The sequence below is a fragment of the Haliotis rufescens genome, unplaced genomic scaffold (assembly GCF_023055435.1).
Source record: "Haliotis rufescens isolate VD_foot unplaced genomic scaffold, xgHalRufe1.0.p SCAF_9, whole genome shotgun sequence".
NCBI classification, from domain to species: Eukaryota; Metazoa; Mollusca; class Gastropoda; order Lepetellida; family Haliotidae; genus Haliotis; species Haliotis rufescens.
In genome coordinates this window covers 17410753-17436242 of record NW_025964383.1, presented here as the reverse complement: position 1 = coordinate 17436242, position 25490 = coordinate 17410753, and the positions used below count along the sequence as shown (strand labels likewise).

At 42.7% G+C, this 25490-nt stretch overlaps 1 protein-coding gene across 1 annotated transcript; it reads right to left on the bottom strand.

The window, feature by feature from the left end:
- Positions 1-12123: 12123 nt before the first annotated feature.
- On the bottom strand, positions 12124-14715 carry LOC124119845. The gene has a single exon (XM_046482502.2). The coding sequence runs from the start codon at positions 14566-14568 to the stop codon at positions 13672-13674; it is 897 nt and encodes a 298-aa protein (XP_046338458.2). The 5' UTR covers positions 14569-14715; the 3' UTR covers positions 12124-13671.
- Positions 14716-25490: the final 10775 nt, after the last annotated feature.

Below are 25490 nucleotides of genomic sequence, written 5' to 3'. Positions count from 1 at the left end.
GTACACCCGTAGAGACATGAAACGCGTTGCATGAACAGCAGGAAAAGGGTGTGGTGATTGGCTGATATCATTGTTTCGTGTAGTATGAATGCGCGAAGCGTGTTCTATCCCTTTTTCATGCTTTATACAGCTAGACTTAGTTTCCGACATAGACTACTTAAATATCCAGGTGACTCCCCTTCGATACAAAGGTACTGCGTGTTCACAGCATCCTGATGCTGCAGGGTCACCGGTAGACTGACATTTAGTCCCAGAAATAAAGTTATCTTTAATATTTAAAACTATATAAATCTATAAAATATAGAAATATAATCCAAATGGAGCCCAGAACAATGACAGAGATGAGGCAATCTAGACTTGCTCTATCATTCTAGATTAGAGCTGGGCTCCTTTTTTAATTTATTCTCTGGTCTGGGAGACTGACTAGATCACCCGTGCTCCATGGAATAGATTTAAGGGAATATCAATGAAGAGAGTTATCACTCCTCTGTGCCCCATTTATGATATTATATATAAAATAAAATAATATTAAGGACGCTTATATAGCGCTAGACTCTACACACCACTAGTATGCTCAAAGCGTGTACAAACAAGACAGTGTTTTTTTATTTATTCACAACGCTGAAACAGGTGTGATTTTAGACGTTATTTGAACGTCGCGAGATTCGGAGACGTTCGTAGTTGCATTGAATGAGAGTTCCATTTTAACGCAGCTTGCACATCAAATGTCAAGAAACCAAACGTTTTCAATTTCGATTTGGGTACAACTACCTGCTGTTGTTGACTAGAGCGGTTGGTTGGTTTGTTGTTTAACGCCGCACTCAGCAATATTCAAGCTACATGACGGCGGTCTGTAAATAATCGAGTCTGGACCAGACAATCCAGTGATTGATATCATGAGCATCGATCCACGCAATTGGGATCGATGACATGTATCAACCAAGTCAGCGAGCCTGACCACCCGATCCCGTCAGTCGCCTTTTACGACAAGCATAGTCACCTTTTACGGCAAGCATAGTCACCTTTTACGGCAAGCATGGGTTGCTGAAGACCTATTCTTCCCCCGGAATCTTCACGGGTCGACTAGAGCGTGGTGGCCTGGTTGGACTGTAGAGTTTAAGCATATCTGAGAGATATTTTGGCGCTATATTGTTGACGCCCTCTTGGTACAATATTCGCGCCCGTAATCGTCTTGCTAGAAGTAATATGTTATGTATACTAATTCGATTTATTAAAAGAGTACTGATTTAGCTGACAAAAAAATTCTTAAACGGATTCACATTGTTCATTTTGTTTCATGGTAGAAAACATTAAAATACGTTTTCTGATTTCTGAGATCCCTGGCAGACTGTTCATTCAAATACATATTAGTTATTTATTCTAAACACCAAAGCCTGTGTTTGTTTGTTGTTTAACGCCGCACTCAGAAATATTCCAGCTATATGACAACTGCCTGTAAATAGTCGAGTCTGGACCAGACAATTCAGTGATTGGTATAAGCATCGATCATTGGGATATGATGACGTGCATCTACCAAGACAACAAACCTGACCACCCGATCCCGTTAGTCGCTCTTACGGCAAGCATAGTGGCCTCTTACGACAAGCATAGTGGCCTCTTACGACAAGCATAGAGGCCTCTTACGACAAGCATAGTGGCCTCTTACGGCAAGCAGAGTGGCCTCTTACGACAAGCATAGAGGCCTCTTACGACAAGCATAGTGGCCTCTTACGACAAGCATAGAGGCCTCTTACGACAAGCATAGTGGCCTCTTACGACAAGCATAGTGGCCTCTTACGACAAGCATAGTGGCCTCTTACGACAAGCATAGAGGCCTCTTACGACAAGCATAGTGGCCTCTTACGGCAAGCAGAGTGGCCTCTTACGACAAGCATAGTGGCCTCTTACGACAAGCATAGAGGCCTCTTACGACAAGCATAGAGGCCTCTTACGACAAGCATAGTGGCCTCTTACGACAAGCATAGAGGCCTCTTACGACAAGCGAGGGTTGGTGAAGATCAGTTCTAACCCGAATCGTTACGGGGCGCATGTATATGTATTCATGGGATAAACGTAAATACTTTGAACAAATATTATCGTTGCCGCCCTTCTCCGTGTACACATGCACGTACACTGATTGTACACCTCACAGTTCAGTCCGCTGTGGTTAATACAGAAAGCAAATATTGAGAGCTTAGCAATGTCAAATCCCAAAACAATCGTTGCCTGTGGAAAGAATTGTCTACTGACGAATACAAAGCAATCTGTATATTTTATTTTCCCAGTATGTGAACATGTCGGCGCATATTTAAGTATATCGTGGGAGATATAGTTGCCGTTCGTAGTACTAAGCAGCTAGGTACCGTTTGTTTGTTGTTTAACGCTGCACTCAGCAATATTCCAGATATATGACGGCGGCCTGTACATAATCAAGTCTGGACCAGACAATCCAGTGACTGAGGCTATGGTTTCAGCTGTTTGAATTGTTTGTTTGTTTGTTTGTTTGTTTTTTGTTTAAAGCTGCACTCAGAAGTATTCCAGCTTTGTGACTGTGGTCTGTAAATAATTTAGTCTGGACCAGACGATCCAGTGATTGACGCTATGATTTGTTTTGTTTGTTTGTGTGTCTGTTGGTTGTTTAACGCCACATTCAGCAGTATTCAAGATACATGACTGCGGTCTGTAAATAATCGTGCCTGACATCATGAACATCGATCACGCAATTGGGATACGATGACATGCATCAAGCACGTCAGCGAGTCTGACCACCCGATCCCGTTAGTCGCCTCTTATGCGGAATGGGTTTCGGAAAACCAACTCTAACCCGAATCTTCACGGTGGAGCCGGAAACTGCTATACGTCGAAGGGACTGCTTATATATGAGATAAGTGGATATAAATTCTAGAAGTTTAGGGATTTCCGGCGATGTGTTTGGTTTAATTGCTGCTCACGTGACCCGTTCATTTTTCAACAAATTCCAGAAAGTGACGTTTAGAAAGTATAAACTTTTTGACGGAAACTATATATACTTTTCATGGGGAATCCCTGTGTTGAACACAATCCTCTGGCTGTCTCACATATTCGCATTAACCCATGGATGCCAGAGGGACATATTGGCCCATATGTCCCTCCTCTTCAAAACTCACGGAGATGTCGAATAAAATTCAAAATGCATCACGCACACAAATACACTGCAAGTTTTCAATTCGAAGAAAGTTCCCTTTTGTGTGATGTCATTCACTGTCACTTTAGCAAAGCAAAATTACTGAAAATGACCTGAAAATTTCGAACTTCGTAAATCTCGCCATTTTTTGACACATTACTAAATCACCATTGCGGCGCTGTTTTGTGTATGTTTTGAATAAAAATATCGGATATTTACTCGGAAAAATGCATTTCAAATATAGCATATTAATTAGTGATAAGTGCCTTCATCACGGGTATCTGTTTTTTCTCAAATCACCAATGATCATTTTGAAACGTCGCTGACAACCCTGGAATCGATTAGAATGTTTTGGAAAATACGCCAACACGAAGGTTGAAGTGAACCTCCTACCATATTGCATTGGACATTGCTTACAACATCCCTTTCACGTATGCCGGTTATGAGAAGCCTATGTCAACTCGCATATTTCAAACTCAGCTGCGATACATACATCCTTCAATTCATCCTGGACCGCCTCCGTGGCCTATGGTAGAGCGTCCGCCCGGAGAGCGGAAGGTCCGGGGCTCGATCCCCAGCCGCGTCATACCAAAAGACGTTAAAAGATGGTACTTGTTGTTACCCTGTCTGGCGCTCGGCATTAAGGGACTGGTCGGCTCAGAGTCAGTATACTGTGTCTGAGTGGGGTATTCATGTTAAACTGCGGAATCGTATCTCAGTGTGCTAGCACTATAAATCGGCATCAGTCCGGACTAGTACAAGCAGCCACACACACACACATACACGTGCATGCACGTCGCTATATAAGTGCAATAATCTTGGATGCGACGTTAAACCCCACCTCACCTCACCTCAATTCATCCTACATTTTAGTGAGTGAGTGAGTTTGATTTTACGCCGCTTTTAGCAATATTCCAGCAATATTACGGCGGGGGACACCACAAATGGGCTTCACACATTGTACCAATGTCGGGAATCGAACCCGGGTCTTCGGCGTGACGAGCGAACGCTTTAACCACTAGGCTACCCGACCGCCCCTCCTACATTTTAGAATCAAATAATAAATGGTCTTTGTCACAACAGGCCTATAAACTGTCTAGATTAACATTAAATACATTACTTGTGAAAACGAACGTTGTACTCGAAAAACTGCACTTGTTTGAAATGTAAACAAAGCAGAGATCGGATTTTACACTGTGTAACGTTTTCTCCCATTTTGAGAGTTCCATTCATCTAGTCGTTGCGTACAATGGCTCAATATTTTTAGAATATGCATGGGCAGATTATCATAGCAACAGTTAAGGAATTAAAGATAGAGACATTACAAAGGTTTGGTAAATTCAACAGAAATTGTCAAAGTTTCCGTCCTACGTGACGCCACGACAGACTCAATATCACGCAAAACGACAACGGTATTTATCAGCATTTTTGACTATTTCTCTTGGTTTCGATGAAAAAACATAAAAACAAAAAACAATGGGTAGAATGTCAGATTGTCTCTGCTTCGTTACATGACACATTAATGTATGTACGAGCCCTGAATCAACGAAAATACCCTTGTACAATCCCGCAGACTAGTGTCAGTGGACACGCCATTTTGTTAAAATCAGTCACTGGTTGTGATGTCATACGTCAAGATATGTTGTACATATTTGGTAATTTCTTTGAGGTGAAGGTTGGGTGAAAAAAGTAAGTAATTTCTGATGTAAAATTAATAAAGGAAACTTTCGTTGATTAACAATGATTTGTGTTTTTTTATTTATGGAATTGGAACTACTTTGTGTTGCGTAAGTGTGAAGAATATACCTGCTGTTAGGTCGCTGTATTCCAATGTATCTGTTACGCCTATCGCCTAAAATGTGCGTCACAGTAAGATTTGCATCGCTAAACTTCGAAATGCGAATTTATAAGAAATGAATTTCATATTGTGTTTGTTTACTGGAGTATGAACGTTTTGAATAGTGTAAGTTAAAATCGTGTAAACCTCGGAGCCTGCGTTCACACGCAGTAAACCAACACAATGTGAAATTCATTTCTTAATTACGAGACGGATAAACGCAACTAGCACCGCCCGTTTATTGTCACATACAAATAGGTTGATAATATTATCGATAAAAATTGTGAAAACTAGTTTACTAAAAGGCATTGGGCCATCTTAAACATATTGAGTAATAAAGTCAAGACAAGAAGATGGATGATATTTAATTAAGAATTAACGTCAATATGTTTTGCATTTATAAAATGATAAACGTAAAAGCCGGTGTGCATACTGTCTAAACCCGCGTTGCAATTTATTTATAGAATAATCAACGCACAGCGAAGAAATACGGATTATTTGGTATCATGTGAAAATAGAGAAAATTGCTGTATTAACCCTATGGTTAATATTAAGATATTAATACATATTTTAATGACGATAGCATCAATATCGCCTTGAATAGTATATGATGTATAGAACACGCCCATACAACACAGTTACGGACATAATTGCACAATTTTGTACACGCCTTAAGAATATCAAACAGAGGAATAATGCCTTCTTGCATAATATTTAAAAAAGTGGGCGTATATTTTTGTTTATGTGCATCACGTATTTCATCTATATTTATCACTTCACGTGGAGGTTACAACAAGGGGAGTAGACAATATACACCTTGCAGTACACCTACATTCAAACTTACTTCCAGCGGATAATATTTTCACGAGCTGTAAGGTGTTGTCACGTCTACGACAAACCCGAGACTGGAGTAGACTCCATTTTATTATAATAACATGTAAACAATGTCTAAAATAACCATAAGCAAGTAAACAAACAATAAACAAAACATTGGTGATGGAATTACTATTTCCAGAAATAAAAACTAGTTTTTATGCCTTCAGAACACACCAGGAAAGCGAAAAAATATATCTCGTGTTTTTATATATATTTTTTTATATTGTTAATGGACACAAGCACACACGTTTCTAGTTTTTGACAACACGGGCGCTACTTATTATGACCAGGGACTTTTGACCTCGTTAACTTGAATTTTTTGTCGTGTTATCCGCGGATCCGTAAACCTGGCTTATGAATATTTATTGCGTGATATGGTTATGTATGCTGGAATGGTCACGATGTGGGACACGATTTAAAGAGGTCATCCGCGGCGTCAGTTGGTCGATCTTTAATCGAAAGTCATAGTGGAAAAAGTGGTCTAAAAATCAAAGAAGACTACTTCATGCGCTTTCAATAAAATGGTTTGTAATTTTCACATAGTGCTTAAGTGTTTCACTTATAAAGGCGTGGGGTATGTTCAGTGATGAATGCAGAGCATGTACACTGACCGTGACGGGATGAGGTATCGGGCGTATCAGAGCGTGACAGTGGGGTTGGCTACCCGGGATATAGCAGGGCGTGACAGAGGGGTGGGCTACCCAGAATAAAGCAGGGTGTGACAGTGGATGGACTACCCGGGATATAGCAGAGTGTGAAAGTGGGGTGGGCTACCCAGAATATAGCAGGGTGTGACAGTGGCCTGGGTGGACTACCCGGGATATAGCAGGGTGTGACAGTGGAGTGAAATACCCGGGATTTAGCAGGGTTGTGACAGTGGGGTTGGATACTTGGGATATAGCAGGATGTGACAGTGGGATGGAATACCCGGGATAAGGCAGGGCGTGGCAGTGGGGTTGAGTACCCGGGATATATCAGGGTGTGACAGTGGGTTGGACTACCCGGGATATAGCAGGGTGTGACAGTGGGGTGGACTACCCGGGATATAGCAGGGCGTGGCAGTGGGATGGACTACACGGGGTTTAGCAGAATGTGACAGTGGGGTGGGCTACCCTGGATATAGCAGAATGTGACAGTGGGATGGACTACCCGGGACATAGCAGAATGTGACAGTGGGGTGGGCTACCCGGGATAAAGCAGGGTGTGACAGTGGGATGGACTACCCGGGATATAGCAGAATATGACAGTGGGATGGACTACCCGGGATATAGCAGGGTGTGACAGTGGAGTGGAATACCCGGGATATAGCCGAATGTGGCAGTGGGGTGGACTACCCGGGATATAACAGGGTGTGACAGTGGGGTGGACTACCCGGGATATAGCAGGATGTGACAGTTGGGTGGAATACCCAGGGTATAGCAGGGGGTGGCAGTGGGATGGACTACCCGGGATATAGCAGGGTGTGACAGTGGAGTGGACTAGCCGGGATAAAGCAGGGCGTAGCAGTGGGATGGACTACTCGGGATATAGCAGGGTGTGACAGTGGAGTGGACTACCCGGGATATAGCAGGGTGTGACAGTGGGGTGGACTATCCGGGATATAGCAGGGTGTGACACAGTGGGGTGGACTATCCGGGATTTAGCAGGATGTGACAGTTGGGTGGACTACCCGGGATATAGCAGGGTGTGACAGTGTAGTGGACTACCCGGGATATATCAGGGTGTGACACTGGAGAGCACTACCCGGGATATAGCAGGGTGTGACAGTGGAGTGGAAAACCCGGGATATCGCAGGGGGTGGCAGTGGGATGGACTACCCGGGATATAGCAGGGCTTAGCAGTGGGATGGACTACCCGGGATATAGCAGGGTTTGACAGTCGGGTGGACTACCCGGGATATAGCAGGGTGTGACAGTGGGGTGGACTACCCGGGATATAGCAGGGTGTGACGGGGGGCGGAATACCCGAGATATAGCAGGGTGTGACAGTTGGGTGGAATACCCGGGATATAGCAGGGTGTGACAGTGGGGTGGACTACCCTGGATATAGCAGGGTGTGACGGGGGGCGGAATACCCGAGATATAGCAGGGTGTGACAGTGGGGTGGAATACCCGGGATATAGCAGGGGGTGGCAGTGGGATGGACTACCCGGGATATAGCAGAATGTGACAGTAAGATGGACTACCCTGGATATAGCAGGTTGTGACAGTGGAGTGGAATACCCGGGATATAGCAGGGTGTGACAGTGGGGTGGACTACCCTGGATATAGCAGGGTGTGACAGTGGGATGGACTACCCGGGATATAGCAGGGTGTGACAGTGGGGTGGACTACCCGAGATATATCAGGGTGTGACAGTGGAGTGGAATACCCGGTATATCGCAGGGGGTGGCAGTTGGGTGGGTTACCCGGTATACCGCACGGGGTGACAGTGGAGTGGACTACCCGGGATATCGCAGGGGGTGACAGTGGGGTTGAATACCCGGGATTTAGCAGAGTGTGAGAGTGGGTGTACTACCCGGGATATAGCAGGGCGTGATAGTGGAATGGAATACCCGATAGTAGATCTACGCCCGGGTTTAGCAGAGTGTGAGAGTGGGTGCACTACCCGGGATATAGCAGGGCGTGATTGTGGGGTGGTATATCCGGGATATATCAGGGTGTGACAGTGAACTATCCTGAAACCAAATTATTCCAACACAAATATATACTTAACCAAATTAAAAACTTCACAATCCTAAAATTTTAACATTTTGACCAGTTATCATTGTTGGCCCTTATTGTGTATTTAAACAGTAATGGCCACGTATTGTCTTCAGATAACACCCATTTTTGTGCAGGTGAATCGATCAAAATCATGTGCACAGCACTATAGTGGCAAAAGTGTTTTTTCACGTGCAACTGGTCACGTGGCCATAATACCGCACGTGTGTTAAGCCATACTTGTTAGCAGTCATTAACAAAAAAAGAAAAACACAAGAAAACAAAAGTCTTTGTCATGCAACGCCTTTCAAATGTGCAACGTGAACGTGCCATCGGCATGTTGCAGACGGGAACGTCCGTAGCTGAAGTCGCAAGGACGATAGGTTGTAGTCGACGGACTGTTTATGATTTACAGACGCGTCTACAGCAAACGGGTACCACCGCTGATCACCCTCGGCAAGGTCGACCACGTGTGACGTCACATGCAGAGGATCGTCAGATTGTCTTACGTCACCTCCGTAATCGATTTTTGACGGCTACATCAACCAGAAATGAACTGTTTAGGGGTAGACTGAGTGCGCAAACTGTTCGAAATCGTCTGAGAACTGCTCACCTTCAAGCACGACGGCCATACTGCGGGCCGATTCTGACTCAATTACACAGACGTCAACGTCAATTGTGGGCACAGCGACACTTACGATGGACTCAGAGGAATTGGAATCAAGTCGTCTTCAGTGACGAATCCCGATTTAATCTTCGATTTGCTAATGGTACGGCGAGGGTTTGGAGGCGCCGTCATGAACGTTACGCCCAGTGTTGTGTACAGGAATCTGACAGATTTCGAGGCGGAAGTGTCATGGTGTGGGGTGCTTTCTGTGGCAATGCACGTTCCAGGCTTCTTGTCATCCGTGGCAACCTCAACGCTGCTGCTTACCGCGACCAGGTACTGGCACCAGAACTTCTGCCTTTTATGGCAGCACATGGACCCGGTTTGATCTTCCAACACGACAATGCCAGACCCCACACAGTAATTTTGACAAGGAATTTCCTTCAGAATGCGGGAGTCAACGTCATGGACTGGCCGTCAAGGTCTCCCGACCTCAATCCCATCGAACATGTCCGGGATGCTCTTGGCAGAAGTCTTGGCACTCTCCAGAACCAACCACAGAATTTGCAAGATCTTGGCACCATTTTGCAGCAACAATGGCGTCGTCTTCCCAATCATATGTTCACAAGCATCACAAGGTCCATGCGGAGGCGTTGTGTGGCAGTTGTCAACGCACATGGTGGCCATACACGCTACTGAACTTGTGTGCCATCAGATTCTCGTGCTTGGGACTTACGATTTAAACTGTTGATGTTATTACCGAATATCGTAGGTGCTTGGAACAAATTATTGTTACCACCGTTAATTATAATCCTTCTTTGGACATTAATGATTAAAAATTACCTTCTCTGATACATTTGTCCGTTGTATATCATATATGGGATTACTTTTAAAAATGTGAAGTTTTTAATTTGACTCAGTATATAAATACATAAAAAAATATAATGACGCACTTGATGGCCCTCTCTCATATATCGTACAAGGTTCGTTAACTTGGTAGATTTATTTTATTCTTTTTTTATTTTTCTATTAAAGAAATAACGTAAATAGTTTAATATCGTGCGACCACAATGCTTTATAAAGGGTGAAAAATTGATTATATAATACAAAACTAGACCAGTCATTCCTAAACCATTTGTGACAACGTGCACCCGGTGAATCGTTACACATCAATGCCCTGTCATGCAAACGACCAGAAACAATTCCTTCTACAATAGTGTGCATATATTTAATGCCAATATGATCCATGTTGTGTATGCATATTGTAAGTAACATATGAAGTTTTAGGTATAAGATAAATTGAAATGGCGACAGATGAACTTGTTTATATAAAATTACAATACTGAATATTATACATATTGCATTGCATTTGTCGAAAGTAAATTCTAATCCTAATAAGACTGAATCAGTTTTTATTTCTTAGACGAGAACAGCAAGTATACAGTGTCATATGTATTTATGAGGTGAGGTGAAATTGGATTTAACGTCGCGTCCAAGATTATTGCGCTTATATAGCGACGTGCATGCACGTGTGTCTGTGTGTGGCTGCTTGTACTAAGCCGATTTATAGTGCTAGCACACTGAAATATCATGTCGCAGTTTAACATGGATACCCCACTCAGACAGTATACTGGCTCCGAGCCGACCAGTCCTTCTTTTAGCCCTTTAATGCCGAGCGCCAGACAGGGTAACAACAAGTACCATCTTATAACGTCTTTTGGTATGACGCGGCCGGGGATAGAACCCCGGACCTTACGCTCCCCGGCGCGACGCTCTACCACTAGACCACGGAGGCGGTCTGTATTTATGAACAATATGAAGACTGAATCGTGTTAATTCTCACACACATCTTGGACTTACTCTGCAATTAGATGGTCAGTGGGTGATGCTAATTTTCAGAGGTCGTTTTTAGTAAGAAAAAAGGTTTTTAAGAATGTTTCTTTGCCTAAAATGACTTTGGACAGATAACACAGAACAGGGAATTTCGCGCAGAATTCAGAACAGTGAAGTGTATTCGTGTGCGCGATGTCTTTTCAGTTGTATTCAGCTTCGTGGTGAACCAACCTGCCTGTCGGTGGAATGTGAAAGGAATTCGGCATCGACCCTGGTATGAGGCGATGGTGATGGAATCTGCAAAACGCTAAGCGTTGACTATGGAACACTAGGAGGGACATTGTCGTGTTGTCGCCCTGACAAAAACAAGCAAAAAGTGTCAAAATGAACCAAAGCGGGGCAATGCGAAAATACGACAACGCGACATTTTGGCCATTTGTCGCATTGTCGCGCTTTGAATAATATTTTACCAAAGGGCGACTATGCGACAACGCGACAATGTCCCTTCTAGGACTCCATAGTTGATTCATATCAACTGTGCTTTCAATGCAAGTAGTGCATGACGATTTACGTTCGTGCTGCATTCCAAAGGGAAACAAACGACTGCTTGTAGATTGACACTGTCATGTCTCTCCTAACATCAGGCCGTTTTAGCACCCACTCTCTCTCTCTCTCTCTCTCTCTCTCTCTCTCTCTCTCTCTCTCTCTCTCTCTCTCTCTCACACACACTCTCTCTCTCTCTCTCTCTCGCTCTCTCCCTCTCTCTCTCTCTCTCGCTCTCTCTCTCTCTCGCTCTCTCTCTCTCTCGCTCTCTCTCGCTCTCTCTCTCTCTCGCTCTCTCTCTCTCTCTCTCTCGCTCTCTCTCTCTCTCTCGCTCTCTCTCTCTCTCGCTCTCTCTCTCTCTCTCGCTCTCTCTCTCTCTCTCTCTCCCTCTCTCTCTCTCTCTCTCGCTCTCTCTCTCTCTCTCCCTCTCTCTCTCTCTCGCTCTCTCTCTCTCTCTCTCTCTCTCTCTCTCTCCCTCTCTCTCTCTGGGCCCCTCTGGGGCGGTCGGGTAGCCTAGTGGTTAAAGCGTAACATTATGAAATCAATAATAACAATGCACATAAACATATCAACACATGTTTATATCATATCTATAAATCAACATTTGATTACATTATATCTATATATCTACACATGATTTTATCATATCTATATATCAACACATGCTATTTATAGCATGTCTATGTATCAAACACGTTGAAATTATACTATTGATATTAATATGGATATAAATAAAATAATAATAAATATAACATTTGAGGTAAGTATTTGTGACAATGTCTAAAATGAACGTGACGTTAAAATATATTTTAAGAGTGAGTGAGTATGGTTTTATGACGCTTTTAGAAATATTGTGCGATTCCGACTATATCAGAAGGATGTGTTAACATATACTTTTTTTGCAAATTGTGTGAATGGCGGGTCCTACACGTAGAGCTGGGCATGCTTTCCCTTTTCTGGAACACTTGGTGGCATCACTGATTTTCTTTACACCATATGGAGGCAGTATGGGCCGATTATCGAGACAGATTATTCTATGGCGTTGATGTTCAATATTTACGAATCACTATCAAATAGTGATGATACTAAATGTTCGCCAAACCTAAATAAACTCAAAATATAACCATGAAACAAATGCTGATATTGTAACTGCAAAAAGGACAATATGATATTCTATATGAAACAGTGAGTGAGTATGGTTTTACGCCGCTTTTAGCAATATTCCAGCAATATCACGGCGGGGGACACCACAAATGGGCTTCACACATTGTACTCATGTCGGGAATCGAACCCGGGTCTTCGGCGTGACGAGCAAACGCTTTAACCACTAGGCCACCCGACCGCCCCCTATATGAAACAAGGCGCACAGGTTTTAGTGAGCGATGGATGCATCTTTCATGGATAACAGCAGGGGTTTCATGCCTTGTCCTTTTTTAAAGAGAATGATTTTTCGTTAACAAAATGTTCAAACAGTTTCATTAACACTGACAGGTTTGAAAATATTTCAAATAAATAACCAAAACAAAGCTTGAACAAAGCTTCCAGAATATTTTTTTCACATAAAAATATTACAGTAAACTACATTTATAACGAACACGCTTATAACGAACCGGCCATTTGTTGTGTATATGCTGTATATACGCTTATAACAAACTACGGTTATTACGAACTAAAATTAGTGGTCCCTTTGAGTTCGTTATAACCGTATGTATATTTTGAGTATCCATACTTTTCAAAACGCACCTGTCTTGAACATAATTCCAGCCATGAAGATAGCCTTGTTTGTAGTAGGTAAAGAGAAGAATGGTAAAATTACCAGCATTGGTTATACAGCAAAGCTCCGTTAATACAGACACACCTTTACCATTGAAATTACCCTGAAAATAAATTCTGGATTAACGAATTATGGCCGTGGGGTAAAGTCCTCTTGAATGTGACGTACCAGACAGTTCACCTCACAACGGAGGGTTTCTGGACTGCCAGGGTCCAGAAATAACGTGGTTTCACTGTTGTAACACAAACTAGTAACTGACGCACAGCTTGTCATGGCTCGGGGGTAACGGTGATAACATGTGCTGTTTCAATAATCCAGAGAACAACGAAGTCACTGTCAATATAGATTGTAGTATGAAGAAGGGGAGGCAAGGACCTTTAAAGACTTCAGTTTCATGGGCTTTTTCCCAGGTCGGCCAAGTGTCAAGACAGGCATTGGTCTTACAGGTCGCAGAGCATGTTGAGGTCTCCTCGGAGGTTTAAAGCTAGGCTGCCGCTGCAGGTACTTCTCCAACGGACTTCTACTCCGGGTCAATTCTGATGCAACGAAACTATAGCAAAAGGCGGCAATGATAGCAAAGGCGAACCCGACCCAGGCAGCGATGTAGGATTCCTTGAAGTATCGTGTTGTGGCCCGCTTCAGTTCGCTTGGCCATTTCTGGTAAAACTGCTGGCGGTTTTCAAGTTGGTCCACGACAAGGTTCTCCTCGATGTAGACTGAGCTGTGGAAGAACGCCATCCCAAGAACTATAACAAATGCAGCGACACACACTAGGATGGTTGGGACCCACACGTGCGAGCGAGGTCTTGCTATGCAGAGGTACAATCCTGCCATGTAGCAGATGACGAGGAGCAGCTCGCCCACAAGGAACGTGGCCATGAAGGTCGTGTACAGGGCCAACATAGAGGTGTACGCGTCACTGGCACCGGCGATGTTGTCACTGAACATCAGCTTGAAGCAGTTCTTGTCTTCAACCCCACCTATCGTATCAAGGAATAGGGTATCGTTGCCAGGGTAACACTCACGGAACATGCCTCTGTGGCGGGTGTGGTAGTATCGCGCTGTGATCCCCGTCGATGATGATGTTTGTTGCGTGGTCGTCAGCTTCGTCCTGTCAACTTTGTACATCAACCATTTATCGGTGCCCATGGCAGCAAGGATGAGGACGATGACGACGACGTTGGCAATGTTGCCGAGCGTGAGGAATAGGGTGACACGTTTATTCTGTCCCATGGTTAAGAAGACGTTTTCAGGTCACTTCGCGTTGGTAGGCGTGATAGTTTCTGAGGCTTACTCGACCTGCTCTTATTCGAAATGGATAGGGTCATGCCCATGAGTAATGATGTCCCTATATTGTCAACTGCTTCTTTTGAGCAGACTATTCAGCTTTCAGCCTCCCTTATTAACCTGGGTCTGTCTCCAAAGTATTCACACGCTTTAAACATGTCTTTCTCGAATATACGGAACAGATCACCAAACGCACGTCAATGTCATGATGACATAACTATAGTATTGGCAGTATGTGTGGGAACTGTTAGTTTGGTAAATTAGGAGCTTCGCAAATAAATCTACATATCGGTTGTGAGACCTCCCCCTCCAGGTATGTCTCACTACCTGTCACACATTGATGCACATAGGGTGATTGTGTTCACAGTCACCACTGCATCTGGAGATGGCTTCACAGAGCTGAACAGATTTGTGACGACGACACATTAACAGTGATATTCCGATCACGTCGTCTTACAAATATCTGATCAGAGCATTTATGTTCAGCTGTATGGAAACCTCAGAATAGGCCAGTTGTGAGTATTCGTTTCGACAGCAATGTATTGGTGGGCCCGTGAAGGAAGGGTGGGGCGGGGCGTGGCGGGGCAGGGCAGGGCAGGGTAGGGTAGGGTGGGGTGGGACGGGGTGGGTAAGTGGTTGGATCACGTGAACAGTATGTTAAGATGTATCGCATTTCCACATTACACATGAACATAATGATCACAACTGTTGTCAAAGACACGCAGAAAGACAGAAGGAGAGAGGAGGGGGGAGAGGGAGGGAGAGAGAGAGGAGAGAGAGTGAGAGAACAGAGAGGAGAGGGAGAGAGAGAAGAGGGATACACAAAAGAGACAGAGAAAGAGAGAGGGTGAGAGAGAGAGATACACAGTGAGAGAGAAAAAGAGACACACACAGAGTAAAGAGAGAGAGGGGCACAGAGTGAGTGAGTATGGTTTAACGCCGCTTTTAGCAATACTCCAGCAATATCACGGCGGGGATACCAGAAATGGGCTTCACGCATTTTACCCATGTCGGGAATCGAACCCGGGTCTTCGGCGTGACCATCGAACGCTTTAACCACTAGGCTACCACACAGAGAGAGAGAGAGAGAGAGAGAGAGAGAGAGAGAGAGAGAGAGAGAGAGAGAGAGAGAGAGAGAGAGAGGGTGGGTGGGTGGGACAGAGTTGGGAGGAGAGGGAGGGAGACACAGAGAGAGAAGAGAGACACGCAGAGAGAAAAGAGAGGACAGAGAGATATACACAGTGCCACAGAGAAAATGAGAGAGAGAGAGGAGAGACACAGAGCGAGATTCACGGTGAGAAAGATAAGACACAGAGATAGGGAGAGAGAGACCGAGGACGATTCACAGAGAGGGAATGAAAGGGGGAGTTAGGTACACAGTAAGAGAGACAGAGAGATATGGGGAGAGAGAAGGACAGAGCGAGATACACAGTGAGAAAAAAGGGAGACAGAGAGAGAAGAGAGACGGAAAGAGACACAGAGAGAGGAGGATGGATAGAAACAGACATACGGACAGATACAGAGAGCGATACACAGTGAGAGAAGAGAGAGAGAGTGAGTGAGTGAGTGAGTGAATATGGTTTTCCGCCGCTTTTAGCAATATTCCAGCAATATCATGGCGGGGGACACCACAAATGGGCTTCACACATTGTACCCATGTCGGGAATCGAACCCGGGTCTTCGGCGTGACGAGCGAACGCTTTAACCACTAGGCTACCCGACCGCCCCGAGAGAGAGAGAGAGAGAGAGAGAGAGAGAGAGAGAGAGAGAGAGAGAGAGAGAGAGAGAGAGAGAGAGAGAGGTGGGACAGAGGTGGGAGGAGAGGGAGGGAAGTGAGAGAAACACCTGCTTTTGAGAGGGGACACACCTCCGTCACACACCAGGGCGCATGTTGGGCACTCTCCCTGATAGTTCTCAGTGGGCCCTCGACCATACATCCGACACAATGGCCCCGGTAGTACGGGGTCCATCTTCGCGGTGTCTTTGTTGAATATCATCTGCTGGTATATCATCAGAAAGAAACCCGTGAGAACAGGGAACATCAATTAGGATGTGAGGGAGTATGTTTTTACGCCGCTATTTCAGCAATATTCCAGCAATATCGTCGCAGGAATCACTATGTTTATCGTGTGTAGAATCGATCTTGGGCTTTCGACCCGACGAGCGAAAGCCTTAACCACTAGGCTACCCTACCGCCTCAATTACGTGATTTGAAATGGGGTTTAACGTCGCGTCCAAGATTATAGCATTTATATAGCGACGTACATGCACGTGTGTGTGTGTGTGCGTGTGTGCGTGCGTGCGTGCGTGCTTGCGTGCGTGCGTGCGTGCGTGCGTGCGTGCGTGCGTGCGTGCGTGCGTGCGTGCAGTTTAACATGAATACCCTACTCAGACACAGACACTCTGACTCCGAGCCGACCAGTTCTTGTTTTAGCCTCTTAATGCCGAACGCCAGACAGGGTAACAACAAGTACCATCTTTTAACGTCTTCTGGTATGACGCGGCCAGAGATCGAATCCCGGACCATGCGCTCTCCGGCCGGACGCTCTACCACTAGACCACGGAGGCAGTTGCCTCCATTACGCCATCATGACGTGAATACGCTGGGATGGAATACAGGAATACTGTTCAAAACGGCGTTAAACCCAACCCACTCACTCACTCACTGAATACACAGGGTATCGGCTAGAGTTAGAAACCTTCAGCATGTTTCAGTATGAGGAAATGACATGGAAACCCAAATTCTTATGAAATAGATTGTCACTTACACTCTTCAAAAAAAGAAACGCACAGGTAGTATGTAATTAATTGAACCTGACTACACAAAAGAATCAGGTATATAAATTGGATACCTCTTATTGAAAAATGTTGGTGGCCTCATGTTCGACAAACGGTGCGTCAAAACGCACAGCCATTGTCGATTTGCAATGTCTTAAACGGCATTATTTTCACGCTTGTTCAAAAATGTCATGGAGGAAAACAGTAAAGCAAAATGCACGTGCAAGTTATGGCATTCGTAACTCGTGGTAGTGGTTATAAAAAGGCAATCATAAGCCAATAAATTTGTCGTTCAATTGTCAACATCTTTCAAGTTTAAAAATGCCGAGACTCAGCGCTGCCGATAGGACTCGACATCGCCATAGGACGTATCCAAAGAGGGGAATCGCAGTGTTCTGTTGCACGCCACTTTAACGTCTACCACAGCACCATTTGCCGCCGTTGGGACCGATACACACAGTTCAGTTCCACTGCAGACCGTATATCGACTGAATTAGGGACAATACTAAAAATCTACCTGTGCGTTTCTTTTTTTGAAGAGTGTATAAGAGTCAAACGAATATGAGATGAATATCTTCAGTAGAGAATGAACTTTAACTTTAATTGTGAATACACTGTTATTGCAGATAATAAACTGCCTGACATTAGTAAGTATACACACATGTTTGATCGTGACTAAAAATGAAACAAACAAGAAAGTTTTGGCAACTGTTTTCAACCTGGTAATGTAATTTGTTGGTCAAATACGATTTTCAAGTGTATAATTTCTTTGTCTCGACATTTTATTTGAATCATATTTTATTTTGATAGCCATGCTTAACATGTTGTCACATGATATTGAGTCTAGTTTGAGCGCTGGTGTGCGAGGGGAAAACGAGGGCCTCGCATATATTGCCCTGTATTCACAGTTCGCTTTATCCGCACAGGGGCAGTGGGTAGCCTAGTGGTCAAAGCGGTCGCTCGTCACACCGAAGCCCCGGGTTCGATTCCCGACATGGGTACAACGTGTGAAGCCCGTTTGTGGTGTCCCCCGCCATGATATTGCTGGAACATTGCTAAAAGCGGCGTAAAACCATACTCACTCACTCATCATTCGCACAGTTTCCCAGTCAAATTCTCTACATGATTTCTCTAACACTGAGGCAGTTATTAATCTGTAACTTCGTGATTTAGTCTTCATACACGCATGGGAACCTCGTATTACACAAAGCAGTAGCTGTGTTACCAAGAAATTGTCGATTTATGACTATTTGATAGTGACTGGTACAGACGGTATAGTATAGTTGTAATATAGTCGGAATCTTACAATGGACTTTTATTCACCAAGAGGGCCGATGCGTTATTTCTTAACGATACGTGTGAACGTTTGGAGGTATTCGCAGCTTAAACAAGGTAATTGAAATACTATCAGGACATATAGGATTGCTACGCTATTACTTACAATGACCAATGAAGAACAAAGCGTGGTTTATTTCACGATAAAACATTATTCTATCATGATGTCATTTCTGGAGATTCGAACAAGCGCTCGCAACTTGATGACGTCGTATGTTTCATGACGTTATGTTTTAGAGGGGAGTGTCCAGTGAGTTGTTCGCCACAGATGTAGCTGGGGAACGCAGATAAACACGATGGCAGAGCGATCGCATCCAAGACCGGGAGATATATAACAATGCGTATTTGGGAGAAAAGGTACGGGTAATCGACGTAAGAATTGTGAGAATATGCGGGAAATATCCACCTGTGCATAAAATGGACTTGACTTACATTGCCGAGGTCGGATTCTATTGAGGGAGTCATCATTATTTAAATAGGGGTTAATATTTTTTAAGCTTGTACATTTTATCAACATTCTTAAAGAGGGTGTAGGAGAATAAACCACTCGGAGCTGCGGCCCTCATGGTTTATACTCTTGCAGTGTTTTATTGTAGGATAAACAACTCCCACTCGTCGTATGTCCCTGCTGTGCTCTCTCTCTCTCTCTCTCTCTCTCTCTCTCTCTCTCTCTCTCTCTCTCTCTCTTAATATTTCAGCACATAACATGAATATGTAGGGTGAAAGCGGGTCACCTTGGCGACAGCTTTTAAAAGTACTCAACACCTGTGATCATTACCAACATATTGGATTGAATTTCGTGTTATCCAATTCCAAACAGCCTTTCTGTTTTGACTAAATGTGTAAACTACATTATCTTCGGGGTTCTGGCTCGCGGTTTTACATTTTCAACCAAAACTACGGAGTCGTGTTTTATTCTCAAATAAAATACTGCAGGGAGAGAAAAACACGAGGTTGTCCCTTCTGTGTTTTATTGTACAAAAACAACGACCAAGAGTTTTCAACATTATGTACAGCCTCTGAAAATAATTTTAATAAAATTTACACGCTTTAAAAACATTTACCCGTATTTAAATAATGATGACTCCCTGAATACAATCTGGCCACGGCAAAGTCGGACTCGTCCATTTTATTAACAGTGGGGTTACGTTTGGTATTTCCCGGATATTTTCAGAATTTTCAGGTCGATTATCTGTACCTTTTCTCCCAATACTGATTGTCATATCTCATATTCTCTCCCTAGGTGTTGTGTAGCAGAAAACACACATTCCACGAACTACCATAGTTACAGCAGGTATCGCTTGCAGAGTTGCGCCCCTTGCGTGCCAGAAACCTATGACCAACGGTTGGACGACCAGATTCGTCCTTTTATGTTTTCCGTTTGCCAGTGTCATACCCGTGTTACACAAATGTGGTAAATGTCTACGATCTGCATCATTTGGAGTGCATCTGTCGTTTACACTTGGGGTAAACATGTAGAGAGACGCTGCTGTATATTAACAACAGGTGTGACCAGCCATGCGATAAGAGACCTTATGAGTAAAAAATCACAGTTTGACTTATTAATACATTTTAAAACCACAGCATCTTCGGTCCATAAAATACGATTCATAAACTGCAACGATGGCCGGATGTTCTTTCTGCGCTCCAGCAATGATGGCGAACTGATGCTTGAGAGCTGGGCACATAAATGTATGGTATCAACTTTCTTTCAATTAAATTTTCAATCTATCGTGGGTTGGTTGGTTTGTTGTTTAACGCCGCACACAGCAATATTCCAGCTATATGACGGCGGTCTGTTAATCATCGAGTCTGGACCAGACAATCCAGTGATTAATATGATGAGAATATGTAGAGGACGTCATTGAAAATGATAAATAAAAAATGTTTTGGAATAGGTCCGTTTACAGCCTCAGACGTATGCAGGTCAACAAACCTGATCTTGTCCTTTTTGATAAATCCAATGAAATAATTTATATTATTGAATTTTCTGTCCCTTTTGACACCAATGTGTTGACTGACATTGGGAGAGCACCCGGGTTTGCGACCAGGAATACAACCCTTCTGACAAACTGGGTAATGCAGATAGGCTGCAGTGTTGGGGAGTCTTCACATTCTCCGAAAAGTTCTGGGTGGGTTTGACTAGGCAGCGCTTCCTGGGAGAAGTCCCATTCGCTGTCTGCCATTCGCAAGGGCCCTTAGCTGATGATGCCAAACCAGCCTGACTGTGCCAGGATCACCCAAACCCTCTTTGCCGCATTTTTTATTTCAATCTGATGATGATGATAATAATAATATAATGTTCTTTAGAATAATATAATGTTGGTTATAGTAATAGAACATTGTTTCTAATAATAGAATTGTGTTCATTATAATGCTGCAACATTTTATAATAACAGAATGGTGTTTATTATAAAATGTTATTTCAGAATAATAGAATATTCTTGATAATAATATAATGGTGTTCAATACTGTTCATGATAATAACTTTTTTTATAATGTTGTTTATAATAGAATGATGTTAATACTGATAGAATGTTATAATACAAAGCTATCTATAATAATATAAAAAAAAATTATGAAACAGAATGTTATTTATAGTAATGTAGAAAAGTGTTTTTGATGATAGAATGGTGTTTATGACAATAGAATGTTATTTATAATCAAACAGAATGGTGTTTATAATAATTGAATGGTGTCTTAAATAATACAGTGGAGTGTATGATAATAGAATGGTGTTTACAATATGGAGATGGGATGGAGATAGACTACAATACTAACCAGTTTCGCGAACACTACAATTTTAATTTTAGTGAAGACAAATTTATTTGCCAGGACTCATGTCATGTCACGTGGCAAGGAGTAAGAACAACCTGTCTCATTGAAGCCATCACACATATGGTTGTATCTGTTCAATTTTGATATTAATACCACTTCTATCCCAGGGTATTTTTTGTGCCACTACGATGGTAAGCTACACGTCAGACAGAAGGACCACGATATTCTGTCTTAAGGGTACGACTTTGACTTCTTTGCCACCAAACTTAGAACTGATCGCGGCGGAACCAACCTCTTGATAAGGATATGTGACACCTGCCCGACGAAGATGGATACGGAGACGGCTCTGTGTGTGTGTGTGTGTGTGTGTGTGTGTGTGTGTGTGTGTGTGTGTGTGTGTGTGTGTGTGTGTGTCTGTGTGTGTGTCTATGTGTGTGTCTGTGTGTGAGTGTGTCATCATCTTGATCTATACATTATTTGCACATAAAAAAGTTGATCAAGAAACAGTTCATTTGACATTAGCTTTGTAAACTCTGCCACATACCCAGAAACTGCTGATGTGGGCAAGAGATCTCATCGTGCATTTTCCCACCTGAATCTGAAAAGACAACAACAGCACATAGAGATATGGGTTTTACTTTTAGGTGTTTAAAAGTTGCGCTCAATATTTTAAAAAATGTCTGAACAAAACAATATAATAGAATCAAATTGTCCCTGAAAATTTCTTGACAGAAGTTGCCTGCCATAATAGATCACAGTTTACAGCTTAAGCTAAAGTTCCTAAAAGATATCAGAGGAAAGTTGGTGGCATACAATGTCAGGATCTCTTCAGACTATTTAACAAGAGATGTGAAATACGATTGCCGTTGGATACACCTTAGACCAGACAGTTTCTGGCTAATCAGCACAGCGGATCGCGGCGCCTTAGACGACCCGTGCCCCTTATAAATCTTAGAACGTACCCCGATTCAATCGACGCAACGAAGAGACATTTGAAACGCCTTCCTCGGATAAACTTTGCTAAATAAGTACGACCTACGACGTTTAATGGAGAATGTATGCACTGGCTGAAAAGTTCTGAGCCAAAGAATGATTGACTGCTTTGATGGAGGTGCTTGCTGTGCAAAGGCTACAACGAGTGAGTGAGTGAGTTGGGTTTAACGCCGCTTTTAACAGTATTCCAGTCATATCGCGGCGTGTCAGCTTAAAGGGGCACTGATCTAAAGCAATTCCCCGGGACTGGTTGTTGCCTTTGTTATTGTTCCCCCCCCCCCCCCCCCCCCGTGAGTACGCAACGCAACTGAGCATGACAAGAGACTGGGCCCCAGGCTGCAAGGACAGCAACATAAACTTGGAGGCAATAATTCTTTTACCCATTTTTGATCACTGATTTGTTAACCGTGATCTATAAAAATTTCGACAAAGAGCGCATGTTAAGTAATTTCTTCAGCCTAAACAAATAGACAAAAAGAACGGCGGAGCTCATTGGTTGTCGTCATTTGGAAATACCCCTGATTGTTATAGCTTAAAAAAAGTATCAATGCAGTGAAAGCATTTTCGGATTTCGGATTGCGTCGATAATACGATTACTACTACCTTGTTGTCATCCACGTTTTCTGGTATAACCCTACACTTGTGTATTTGTCGTCATTCCCTTGATGCTCAGTTAATGAATTTATTACAGGTATAATTAGAGGTAGCACCACTCCGAATACCTGAGGAAGCTTCCCATTTGTCATTTATTGTGTCTGGATGTAAAAACAACATACTTTGTTCAAAGGGTTAACCGATAATACGTTGATTAATTGCTCATTGTTATCTAACTCAATGGATTATTTTAGGAACCGTGGACGTTATGAAAATAGTTGTCACGTGGGCTTTCTCAGCCGACCTTTGAGACTTGACACCTATGTGAAACACCTGAAACAATCTAAGTGATCAGTTGAGAAACGAACACGGGTTATAATATCCCGAAACGATATATATATTTTAAAATATTTGATTGTTACAGAGACACGTGACATCGAATACGTTTCTTTGTACAGCTACAGACGTTTGGGATATTGTTCTTTTGTGTGGATATTCACGGATACATTCCTCGTACAAGGAAACTGCCTAAAATTATACACATAAATTTGGTAGGTTGTAATTATGATATTCGCATATTGTTTTCCTTCATTTGCAGTAGCATTGGACAGATTCATTCTTGTTAACGTTCCTCTACGCGTCTTTGTTGGGATATTCTTCCACGCGCGATAGACGTTGTTTTCACAAGTCTTGTCCTTTGTATATTACAGTCAATTTATAACATGTGATTCTCTCAGGCAATTTATAAAATGTGTAAATATTTCAGTCATTTTGACTGAAAAATCTGTCCATTTCTTTAACAGATTGTCAAAAATTGATTAAGACGACCAATAGGGCCTAAAAACATCACAATAGATTATTATGTAGGATGAGAAGCCAAACAATATAGAAATGTACTTTTCATCGTAACCATTTCAGTCTCTTGGTGATGATATTAAACATAAAATTGTTTGGAATTCTTTTTCATAATAATACAGATGGACATATTTTTCAGTCATTTTGTAAAATAACTGAATATTCAGGCGTTTAATAAATTTCCTAAGTGAAAATTTTGCACATTTTAACTGTAAAAATATAAACACGATAAAATAAGCAATGCTCAGGAGTAATATTTATTTTGTGTTGCAAGTAAAAATAGTGTAAACGAAAATCGCACAAATTACCCAGCAAGTGACTTATCAAAACTTCGTCACCATTACCGATGCTACCCACAAAGATACCTACATTTCCTTATTATTTCCAAAACTGTATTTCATTTTGCTGATCAATGTGACCATACGCCCTTATACTATCAAAAAAAGTGACAAATGCGCTTACGAATTGCGCAGCACAGGTTGCGAACTAGTCTAGGTTTCTGCTATATCATCAGGGGACTCACGGGAAAAAACAATATTTTGATATTTTGTTCCATAATAAGAGTTAGCGAATGTGTCATAGTCGAGTGCACGTGAACTACCCGATGGTTGTGTTTTGAACGTATATAGTTTCTTAATCAATTATTAGCAAACAAGGGCGGTCGGGTAGCCTAGTGGTTAAAGCGTTCGCTCGTCACGCCGAAGACCCGGGTTCGATTTCCGACATGGGTACAATGTGTGAAGCCCATTTCTGGTGTCCCCCGCCGTGATATTGCTGGAATATTGCTAAAAGCGGCGTAAAACCATACTCACTCACTATTAGCAAACACGATTATCTAAGTTAATCAGATTTCTCTCTTGTTAACGTAAACTATAATATCACATTTAAATATATGCAACAATTTTGTGTTCACTAATAGATACCCAGATAAACCGATTTTCTGTTGAGTCCTGTATCAATTTAACAATTTTGTATCTGTTCTTCGGCGATAGCCTGTGAATGCGTGTTGTAGTGAATCCCATATGCTGTGTGTACGTTTAATCTTTCCACGTTTATGGATACATTATCGTTGTACATGTATGTGGCCTTAATACATTCGTGTGAAAAACAACAAATACATGTACATCACAAGGGACATTTTTGACTTCATGCATGTTTGACATTACACACATTAAAGTGTAAAGAAAATTACAGCTTAAAATATTTCGGTATATCCTCAGCAACTTACACTTATAGTGCGAGGCAACTCATGATTCAAGGAATCGGGTTGTTGACGTGTCAACGTGCTCTGACTGCGTGAACCGTTGTTCTTAGTACAGCTCATAAATATATCAGACAGCCGTCTTATAACGGGAATATTGCTGAGTGCGGCGTTAAACAGCACACACACACACACACACACTTTTTCAAACTGGAGGGCTGTAGCCATTTCAAATAGAGGCACTGTACATATGTCTTTCAAACCAGCTCACTCACTCTGTTTCGAATATTTAGCGCAAAATATATAAAAACAGCTGTGAATTGAGATCTCATAT

What these genes read in the sequence shown, in the direction of transcription:
- LOC124119845 (XM_046482502.2), bottom strand. Translation starts at nt 14,568, where the DNA reads ATGGGACAGAATAAACGTGTCACCCTATTCCTCACGCTCGGCAACATT.